At 39.5% G+C, this 11545-nt stretch overlaps 1 protein-coding gene across 2 annotated transcripts; it reads right to left on the reverse strand.

Moving 5' to 3' along the window:
- Nucleotides 1-1179: 1179 nt before the first annotated feature.
- LOC133735660 (sister chromatid cohesion protein PDS5 homolog C) lies at nt 1180-8028 on the reverse strand. Of its 2 annotated transcripts, none has more exons than XM_062163058.1 (14): nt 7755-8028; nt 6821-7024; nt 6548-6729; nt 6261-6387; nt 5962-6156; nt 5423-5467; nt 4298-5320; nt 4081-4185; nt 3470-3546; nt 2951-3002; nt 2750-2836; nt 2630-2673; nt 2100-2174; nt 1180-2025 (listed from the first exon to the last, which is right to left on the reverse strand). In XM_062163058.1, exons 1-14 carry the CDS (start codon nt 7854-7856, stop codon nt 1458-1460), a joined length of 2886 nt encoding a protein of 961 aa, XP_062019042.1. In that variant the 5' UTR covers nt 7857-8028; the 3' UTR covers nt 1180-1457. The 2 variants fall into 2 exon arrangements, with proteins under 2 accessions (XP_062019042.1, XP_062019041.1); XM_062163057.1 differs by having other exon boundaries at nt 4298-5338.
- Nucleotides 8029-11545: the final 3517 nt, after the last annotated feature.

Consider the following 11545-nt stretch of genomic DNA (forward strand, 5'->3'; position numbering starts at 1 on the left):
TCTAATTGGCTTGAAACGTACTATTTTGTCTAGGAATCTTTGCATTGCAAATTTGCAGCCCCCCATGTGGCAACTGTCAAATGCATTCATCTGATTATCTGAATGTGCATGCATGCTACAAAACTATTGTCGTCTCCGGTAAAAAATATATTATTAACAACTATCTTCTTTTAAGGAATTATATTAGTTAGATACCCACCTGGGGCTCTGTTACGAAAGAATAAGAGATTTAACTTATGGTTTCAGGTAGACATCAAAAACTTATGGTTTCAGGTACTTGATGTGTTGGATACATATGATGAAGTTGTTTTTAGTTTTGGTCCTGAGGATATTATAATGATGATGATGATGACCTGGGTCCTGGGGTGGTTTGGGGTTGCAACAACTCGATGGATCCATGTATATATGCGTGCGTCCCAGTTAATGTATAAGTTGCTGTTCAACGACTCAAGGTACTTCAGACCAAAAAAAAAAAAGACTCAAGGTACTAGCAGCCCGGCCATGCACCTTTAATTAATTATACCCACTTTTGAGTTTTGATTAGTTAGTTGCTAGAGTCGAAGCCAGCGATCCAGCTACAGGGATCATTACTTCAACCATCTTGACAATTATCGATCCATCTGCACACCTAGCCTTGGCCAAAGACAAATTTTTAACCAAAGGACTTATATCTTAGGTCTTGGTCCTCCTTTTGGTTTCATCAACCAAGTACAACGCAAAAGTCGAATCAATCAGCACTAGGTATAATATTAATCAGACTAATGATTATGTTCCCTCATTTTAATCAAGAAAAAATGGGTCATGTTCAATTGGTTCCCTCCCCAAGGATTAGGGAAATCTTCTCCAATGATTAGGGAAACAAACACAGAGACTTGCCTACCACAAATCTGGGGAAAATGTGTCACGTTCCCTCCTTATTGCTTATATCAACAGAGGCAGACCCACCTACCACATTATGCTTGTTTCCTTCTCCCACTTGTGCTCTGGTTTTTATTTTTCATACATCCAACAGGGTCTAGCACCAAAACACCTGTGGCAACTCCTAAATCACGGTTAAGTGGTTAACAATGGTGAAAATGATAGATACAACAACCATGAACAGGCACCAAGTCGGTCGGGGTCATGACAATTATAACATCTAAAACTAGCTCACTCTACCTGCGGGTTGGATATTGCAGGGGAAGAAGAACACAACAGCCTTTAATTTAGAATTCGGTACTCTGGCAGCACATCTGCAGATCTAACAACATTATCTATAAAATCAACAAAGCTAACCCAAACTTCTCTACTGTTTGCCTCCAAAATAACAATAATCTTTTCTAATAACATGGTTATGAAATAAAACTAGATTACCCCTACAACCAGACTATCAAACGGGGGATGTAACAATTCTTGCCACAAATCTGGGGATCTTGCCAAATATGAAGGCAAAACCCAACTGAAAGAGACGAGAATGATTAACTTTTGGTTCCTCTCCTTCGCTTCTTACCAGACTTGGTCTGGCTTCCCTGTGCCTTAGATGAACTTGTTGACTTTCCCTTGGTCCTTTCTGGTGCTTTTTCCGAATCAGTGGAGTCCTCCTCCATATCCTCGCTCTCTCTTGCTTTTGAACCAGATTTCACCTTGCCATTTGCTTTGCTACTACTCAGAGAGGATTTACCCTTGGGAGTGGAGGCACTAGTCTTTGGTGTGCCTTGATTTGACTTCCCAGCCTTCTGCATGTCTTGCTTGGACTTAATTGAAACTCTTTGGGTGTTGCTATCATCCTCCTTGGATTTGCTACTCTTAGGTGTCTGGGACTCATTGTTCTTTGATTTGCTGGATGTCTTCTGAGCAACATCCACTGATTTACCACCACTTTTTGGAGTTTGATCCTTTAATTTTCCAACACAATCATCATCTGTTTTGCCAACAGCCTTGGATGTATCACCTTTGGATCTGCCATCAGGTTTACTGCTGTCTCTCTGCTTACGACCAGACTTTGTGGTTCTGCCTTTTGATTTGCTGGAGGAAGCTCCTCCACCCCTACAAAATTGACTTAAACGTGAGAAATCAAGAAAATAGTCAAAACAAATTTAAGCAACACAAATAGCACTGACGATTTGGGTGTAGCATCCATCTTTTCTTTCTTAGTTGATCCATCACGATTACTTTTCGCTTTCTTCTTCAGGGGCCTGGTGAACATTAAAAAGGGTAATCAAAATGAAAACTTGTCATGGAGGCAAAAAGAAGCAAATATGCAGAAGGAAATATAATAGATATTGAGAAAGTTTGTGTTAAACCTAAACCCTAAAGCACAGAAATACAAAACTCAAAAAGCACCGCATCCTGAATAGCAAGTACTGAACCAAAAAAAATGAATTTTAATCCAACAAAAACAGCAGAAGATACAACAGGTGGAACTCAAGGTGCAGAATGCTGAAGGACCATCAATGACTTGATGTCATATCAAATTTAAAACACAAGGTGACATCAGATACTAAACGATACAAAATCTATTAAACCATGAAGATTCAATGATATAATCTGAAGATCACATTCAATCTAAGCCATGATTCAGACTGTAATCGGTTTAAAGACTAATGCTACAGGTTTTTAGAAAGTACATATCAAGGTATTGAGTACTTACAGTTCAGAAGAGCCATCGTGACTCGACTCATCATTTTCCTGCTCCTGTTAACAAAATGGTAAATCACAAACTTAAGCAAGGAAAACTCAAGCTAACAAATAGAATATGGCAGTCACCTACCCCATCTGATTCAGAGTCACCTTCTACATACAGCCATTTCTCTCTTTTAAGATTCAAAATTTCCTGATCTCCATCATTATATTTCACCTATAGAAGATGGTAATAGTACAAGATTTTAAAACAATGTTAAGTTTCATTATAATATTAAGAACAAAAGTCAGCAGTTAAAAGAGAATGAGGCTTGCAGAGTTAGCATCTCACCACATGCTTCTTTTTAACAGAATCAAAAGAATGGACAACACCTTTATAATACCTGTAAAATTACAATTGAGACATTAAACTACAGATTAATAGTTCAAATTTTACAACTATAACCATAAAGAAAATCTATAATCTAACTTCAACAAAGAATAACTTGTCATGCCAAAATTTGGACGTTCTAAAACTATTGCCTTTAGGTGAAGCAACAGATTTCTACTTTCAGAACTTGGACTCTTATCCATTAACATTCATAATACCCTAAAATGCTAAAATGACAAGCCATCTCTATTGATACCAAAGGAGCAGAACTTAGGTGCGGAGTACAACATGCATTGCAAAGTCATTACAACAGAAGTCACTTAGAATCATAATGGCTACAGAGAAATGAAGAAAACATTATTGACATTTTTACATGTGTGTGTGTATTCAACAGAACCAAACCTTACCTTCCTACATAAACTTACGTGCATCTCAAAAAAAAAATATTGAGAAATCATAATATGGAAGGTCAGTACTTACATGCGATCCGCTGGCCACCAAACTTTTATCTTTGAACCAATCACCTCAGTGTCATCAAACTCTTTTACACCAGATTGCTGAAAATCATAAGGAATAAAAGTGCTGAATATAATCAGGATTCCTTCAAATGTATAGTGGTGATAATAATGCACACACATTTTTAAAACCCAGATATTCCCCAAGCCTGGTTCGCAGACCAAGAGTCCAAGCTAGGCCTCCTGCCGAAAGCTACAATCTTTAGGAGGCAACAAAACCAAGCAATAGCTAGGTAGGTACTGTGAGAGAGTTCAAACCCAAGACCACATGGAAGTAAACCATGGGACTGACTGTTCCTATAACCCCTCATTGGAATACCAACATATCATAGTAGAAATAATGAATAATATGGCAGACAATTATTCTAGACAGAAGAACCATGGACATTTTATCACCCCAGGTCAACAGCTAGGTAAGGAAAATAACTTGATTCATATCCATAACTTAAATACTAAGGTGCGAAAGTTCTGTTATGCAATTTCATAACCAGGATTCCAAATATCAAGTGCTACACATAAAATATGTAACCAAAGAAAAATCTGAAATTGCAATGCTTGAGAGTTAAGTGTGCATACCTTTTCTTTTTCCGAAGGACGCTTCCTCTTGGAATTTGTCTTAGGAGTCTCCTCCAATGGAAGTTCATTCTTGGTAGATTTTGACTTGGGTGTCGACAATATCTCCTAAATAGTTCATAACAAAAGTAAGTTCATCAAAAAGGTATTTAACAATAAAAACCATTGGCAATATCAGTGAAAATAACAAATGGAATTCTGAAGCAAATAGGGATGGTACCTTGTCAACTTCCATGGCCGAGGATTTTGTTGAGCTTCTTCTTGAAGAAACTTTACTGCGTGCACGCTTCTTCTTATCTTCTGGCTGCTTCAAAGAAGACTCATCACTAGTCTTATTGCTTCCATCAACCTTCTTAGCTAACTTCTGTCTTGCCTCTGAATCACTTGTGCTGCTACTTTCCTTTCTAGGTGCATCTACCACAACTGAAGTATTATTCTCCTTAGAATTCCCAGTAGAAACCTTCTTAGATGACTTCTGTTTTACCTCTGAATCACTAGCAGTGCCACTTTCCTTTCTAGATGCATCCACCACAATGGGACTTTTATTCTCATTAGAACCCCCAGCAGAGACCTTTTTCCCAGAGTGCTTACTTGATCTTAATTCTGAATCACTTGTTCCATCAGTTGCCTTTTTGGATTCATCATCAGTAACAGGTGTAGCCTCTTTATTAGAAGTATCTTTCTTCTTATGTCGTCCAGCCTTTTTGGGACGACTTTCATCAGGAAGGCTCCCACTTGGGGATGGGGGAGCAACATCAGTTGATTCCTTCTCCAATGCAGTGGAGAGATTTATATCCGACCCTTTCTCATTTTCTGAAGGCACAGCTGCCTCCACATCAGGAACCTCATGAGGTGAACCGGGAGCATCTTCAGAGCCACTTTTATGGGGCGGAAGTGCCTCGGTTTCTTCCTCATTATCAGCTTGAGGACTGTCTGCAGGTTGTGCTGTTGACAAATTAGAATCCTTATCTTTATCCTCGCTAACTTCTTCTGGCATTTGTTTTGCATCAACAGCCTTCTCAGTCTCCAAACTATCAGGTTCAGCAACACTTGATGTATTTGGACCTTTGACTTCCTCGGTATCTTCACCCTGCTCTTGCTTCTTTAAAGAGTTCAAATCAGCCGAACATTCATCTTCCCCAGTTGCTGCACCACCATTATTCAAAACTACCTTTGAGGATCCATCAATAACAGTATCAACTTGTTCAGAAGAAACTGCTGCGGTGGAATTTTCTTTATCCACCTGCAAAGACAAAGTGTCCTGAGCCAGTTATACTATGTTGCAAATCAAGCCATTAAAAAGAAAAAAGGGAAGACAATGACAAAAGAGGAAGAAGCCACTCACCTGGACTGCCTCTTCCGAAGATTCCCGGATTGTTGACTTGTCCTCCTGAAGTAAAAACAGTTACCACAAAACCAAACTTAGTTAACTTGACAACAAAAAGAAAAAAAAACAAACTGATGAGAGAAACCCCTATTCTCACCCAACCACCCCAATCCCAATAGAGAAAAAAACAAAGACAGTTGGCATGAAGTGAAACCACCAAATGCTTCAGGGCAAGTTACTGAACCATAGAAGTAGAGGATCAAAGAATTTCCTTCTCTAACTCACACTTTCCAAGGAACCAATGGATGGTCAGAGGCAACAATGCTTAGTAATAAAACACAACAGCAGCACTAGACAACACTTCTTCACTAACTTAAAGAGTCAAAACAAATTTGGCAGACAGAACAATCTGCTCCCTTGAACCATGATTGGTTAACCAACCAGCCAGTTTCACCCATTTTTATACAGTTGAGGAAGCAATCACCTATCAAGTTCTCTCATAAATATTAGACACCAAATAATGTCTTAATCTAATCTTGGAACTATAAAAATCTTACCACATCTTCGTCATCGTGCACTTCATTCTGCTCAGTGTCACCAGCTGTCTCTTGGCATATCGAAGCTACTACTTTACTGTAATCACCTAATGCAATGCCATGGGTTTCTACTTCCTGTGCCAGGTGGGGCTTAAGTTTAATAGCAGAGTTTTCGATTACTCTTTCGCCCAACTTCCGAGAAATTGGTAAAATGTCCTGGTAAGACAAGAAAGCAATCAGTTAGTAAATTGAATAGAAAAGAGGAAGTAGGGGGGGGGGGGGGGGGGGGAAACCAGTTGTCAATCAAAGCAGCAACTTACCTCATCATCATTTTTCACACTAGCTAATAAGGGAGAAAGAAGTTCAAAAGATATGTCTTCACTTTCTTCTATAACAAGGGTCATAATTGTCTCCATCGATGAGAAAACATTCTCTGGGTGATAATCCCTGAAAAACATTCAAAGGAAAATAAATAATGATGAGTTTACAACAACATATTGACTTAATAGTTGTACTTCACAAGTCGAAACAAATAGCATGAGAGGTTTATATACAGACAAAATAGCACAAAGAGGTGCCTCCCAGCTCTACTTTTCATAAAGTATACCTTATTGCCTTGAGAAAATGCTGGAACATCTCAACGATCAATGCATCGCATTCAAGATCCAACATTACAACACAGGACCTGACCTTTGCAACAGTTTCAAGAATGGATGTCCTCTTTGTGTATGATCGACTGCACTTGTCATCTAGATTTTCAAATGAAGATACAATAAGCTGAAAGACCTCCTACATACAGACAGAGTCAGAGATTAGTTTTAAAACGAGTTACAGAAGTGAGATGGACAACCAGTATATGCATTGGAAATCAATACAGTACCTTCATTTGGTCATCATCATATGGTGCATCAGGTGCTGTTATTCTTGTTATCTCACTGATGCAAGACGCAACTGAAACTTTGACATCAGGATCTGAATGCCTTAAAAGTTGATCAGCAACCAACGCCTTCTGCGACGGTGAAAGTGCGGCTTGCATTGACTTGTTTGGTGATTGTTCTACCTTTGATAGACAACTTTCAACCCTCTGATATGACCAGGGACAAGAACAATACAAGAGATTAAACCACTAAAATCTTCAGAAAAGAGAGAAAACGTAGCTGCTCGCTGATGCATAGGGCCCTAATAATATTCAAGGAGGAAACCAGCACAATAAAAACAAAGACAGTCGGAAAAGATTGGCCTCTGATCTGTTTTATCACTTACACTGAACATAAATGTCTTGTCCAAATATCTCATTCTGAGAAGCCATTTGTACCTCCTTTTCTCTATCTGTAAACACTAACCTCTATGACACCTAAAATCTTGAGCATTTTCAGAATTACAACCCAAATTGTATTCTATTACACACTAGCGAACCATACCGTGAAGTCACTATGCAGAAATCCATGCAAAAAATGCATAATTAAGTTAAACATAGCAGCATTGAAGGGGTATCCTTGACTGTATGCACAGGATTTGAAAGTATAACAAGGCATTTGTACCACAAGAAAAAAAAAGTATAACAAGGCATTGAAAACAGTCCGATATCAAAATGTAAATCGGGATGGATCTCGAAAACACAACAACAGAATTGAAACAGTTAAAATTCCACTACAAATCCCACACATATAACAATCTGTTCATTGCAATAACCAATTAGACGACTAAATTTACAGAGCAGCAGAAACAAGTGGTTGCGTGGAGATAAGAAAAAAAATTAAAAACACGAAATTAGGCATGAAGAGGTGAGACGCAGAAGAAATTGGGGGGCTTACGTCGAGAAGAGGAAGGAGGTCGTCGACGGTGGACGGCGGCTCCAGGAGTTGATTCCCAGCTTCCAATAGCTGTGCTTCGAGCTCATTGTCGGTCGATGCCATTTATGCAGCTTTCGCGTTTATTCGTCTACCTAGATCCTTCACGATCTCAAACCTCTAGCCCTAATTCTCACACCATTCGCAGGCGGATTCGAGGAGAGAGAAAGTTAGGGTTTGTTTTCAGAGAGGGAGAGAGAGAGAGAGTTGGGGGAGTTTTGGATATTATTTTTTCGGGTGGTAAGGTGAAAATAAAAAATATATATGTAAATGTGGTTCACTCGCTCCGATTCAAGAGTGTCTTCTTTGATTTTTTTATTGTGAATGTGAAAGTAAATTAAGGAGAGAATCCAACGAGGCTTGGGCTCGGAATCCGCGGGATTGTGGATTGGATTTGAATGTGGATTTCAAATCCGCCTTTGGATCTTCTTCGCAGAAGGCCCCACGTGGGTTCTGCATTCAAATCAATGCTTCTCCCCTTTTCTTGGGGAGAGACTTAAAATAAATTTTGGAAAACAATATTATTATGCCTTTTCTTTCCTTTTTCCCTTCGGAAAATTCACATCATATACCAATTTCAGGCTTGATCATACCCTACATGATATTAAGAAAGATTTTCTGACTCATTCTATCTTATTCTATGAAGATTTTTTAATTACCAATTTAATGAGTATTAGCATCAATTAATTTAATTTTTATAGCCTTAAATTCAATTTTGCCAAATTTTTCTCGACAATTGTCACCCAAGTGATTTACACAGCAGACATCCTATAGTATATTACCCTTGTCTCTTTAGTAAAGTGAATGTAAGATCAGAATTGCTGTGACATGGATGGCCCATCCCCGTTGATACCTTAGGATATCATCGTAGTATTGAGTGAAGTCTAATTTTAAGCGGGAAGATGTATGAACTAGCGTATAATTGGAGGGAAGTCAATGCGTGCTTTAAATATATTCACACACACACACAAATACTTCTCATTTTTGTGCATACTTTTGTTACCTAAATTATTATGTAAGTATAATTACTATCTAATATGCAATAATATCATAAGTTGAAATTTACTGACGAAGAGAATTTATGTTATATATATATATATATATATATATATATATTATATAGATTTCTTAGGTGCGGACGTCCGTACCGAAATTTCGGTACGGATTTCCGTTTTTCACCCACTTTCCGATCACATATTTTGATCTTTACCGTTCAGTTTTTAGGTCCTAATGTATAGATCATCTCTACAAAATTTCAGCCAATTTGGTGATCGTTAAGGCATCCAAAACTGCAATTTACACGAACGAACCGAATCTGTCGAACCGGAACCGTTCGTGTACATTGTTGTAATTGGCAGTTTTGGATGCCTTAACGATCACCAAATTGGCTGAAATTTTGCAGAGGTGATCTATACATTAGGACCTAAAAACTGAACGGTTAAGATGTGAAAATGTGATCGGAAAGTGGGGGAAAATGAGAAATCTGTACCATCCGCACGGTACGGACGTCCGCACCGTAGCCGGACTGTATATATATATATATATACAAAATTTCAGCCAATTTGGTGATCGTTAAGGCATCCCAAAATGCAATTTACTATTATAAATACGAACGGTTCCGGTTCGACAGATTCGGTCCGTTTGTGTAAATTGCAATTTTGGATGCCTTAACGATCATCAAATTGGCTGAAATTTTGCAGAGATGATCTATACATTAGGATCTAAAAACTGAACGGCTAAGATGTAAAAATGTGATCGGAAAGTGGGTCAAAACTGGAAATCCGCACCTTTTTCTTCGGTGCGGATATCCGCACCTGAGCAAACTTCTATATATATATATATACACGGAGCCGTTCAAGAGCGGACGTCTGCAACCCAGAAAAAGTGCGGATGTCACTCCTCCGGCCTCGATCGGGCAGCGACGGCGGTGTTTCTGTTGCCGGACGGAACCAGGCCACTACATGGAGCAGTTCAGAAGCGGCTGGACTCGTCGACGAAGGGTTCGAAGTCGAGCTCAATGGGTTTCCATGATTTCCGGCGACCTCGCCATACACCGCAGAGTTTCCGATCACCTTCGCCTTCGCCGCTTGATCGAGGCAGTCCGGGATGTCCAGAGGGTGCGTCCGGCACCCGCAGCGCAGCGATCGCCGCCTTCTCGAAGCCAGATAAGGGACATCCGCACTTTTTCTAGGTTGCGGACGTCTGCTCTAGATCGTTCATGTATATATATATATATATATATATATTTATATATTGTAGAGAAACGGAAATTGAGAGGAATTTGTTGTGTGTTCTCATTGATAATAGGGGCCTCTTTATATAGAGGATTACAATGTATAGAATCTCAATCATACAAGGAAAGTAATCGTACATTGAATAGGAATCTAGATCCTTCTAATTCAACCCTATTACCATTAGGTCAAGTAACCTAGAGTTTGAGCCAAACACAAATAAAGATATCCTTAAACACTCCCCCTTGTGTTGTCCAAACGCGGTGCTTCTCTCGTTGCCTCGTTAAAAACCTTGCCGAGTAACAAAAACCCAGTGGGACAAAAATAACCTCGGTCGAAGGGGAAAAAGAGCACAACACACCCTTCACGTTTCGAGGTGAACATGTAGACATCTCCCCCTGATGTCTACGCCTCCCCCTGATGACTACGATCATGGGAGTTCAAATAATTTCCGCAAGCCAATTCTTGCCATATGTTTCTCGAACGTGGATTTGGGCAATGACTTAGTAAACAAGCCTGACTTACTGTCCTCAGATTGAACCTAGTTCACTTTGATCTCGAGGAGAGTCTGTTGTTGCTGATTATGCTTGGTGTTATCGCTTTTGATGTAGCATTGCCTCATTTGTTCAAAACAAGCAGCATTATCCTAAATGCTCATATGCTCATCTGTGGTAGACTTCAAACCACAATTGTTCGAACGTGCGTAATTATGGATCCAATCCATATACATTCACGAACCACTTCGTGAAGAGCAATGATCTCTGCATTGTTCGAAGATATAGCGACTGGGATCTATTCTGTAGACCTCCAAGATGTCACGGTCTTTTCCCATGGTAAACACTTAACCGGATTGGGAATGACCTTTGTGTGGGTCAGAGAGATACCCAATATCAGCAAAACCTTCCAAAACACTTATGTCGTTTTGGGGAGGGGATAGAGAACGCAGGCCAGCGTTGGCGGCGTTTCTGGTGTGTGATGGGTCTGAATCCATCATCTTTCTGTAGGGATAGAACAAGCTCATATCAATCGTACATCTCAAGTACCGAAAAATATCTTTTACACCAATCCAATGGCGTCGCGTTGGCGCAGAGCTATACTTTAGCTAACAAGTTCATGGCAAATAAGATGTCCGGTCTTGTACATTGAGCTAAGTACAATAATGCGCCTATTGTACTTATGTAGGGCATTTCCGCCTCTAGCACATCTTCGTCATCATCCTTCGAACGAAGAGGATCCTTTTCAGGATCAAGACTACGGACGATCATGGAGGTGCATGAAGGTTTGACCTTGTCAAAATGCCTAAGCATCTATATATCAACACGATGCTCAAGTTCCAAACCGAAACATAATCGTTTTCTCCCATAATCCTTCATCTCAAAATCGGATATCAAGTGTTTAGCGGTTTCCCTTAACTCTTTAAGGGCTTCTAATGAAGATCATGTCCAACATGAACCGCGATAGAATCCGAAACTTGTTATGGAAACGCGTGGGCATATCCCTTCCCAATCAAGTAGTCACTTTAGT

Source organism: Rosa rugosa, chromosome 3 (genome assembly GCF_958449725.1).
Source record: "Rosa rugosa chromosome 3, drRosRugo1.1, whole genome shotgun sequence".
Classification (NCBI taxonomy): Eukaryota; Viridiplantae; Streptophyta; class Magnoliopsida; order Rosales; family Rosaceae; genus Rosa; species Rosa rugosa.

Coding starts and splice junctions, on each gene's coding strand:
- LOC133735660 (XM_062163057.1), bottom strand. CDS start 7,856: ATGGCATCGACCGACAATGAGCTCGAAGCACAGCTATTGGAAGCTGGG. Junction 6,388..6,547: donor CATTTTCTCAAGGCAATAAG/GTATACTTTATG, acceptor AATGTTTTTCAG/GGATTATCACCCAGAGAATG. Junction 3,003..3,469: donor TGGTGGCCAGCGGATCGCAT/GTAAGTACTGAC, acceptor GTAATTTTACAG/GTATTATAAAGGTGTTGTCC.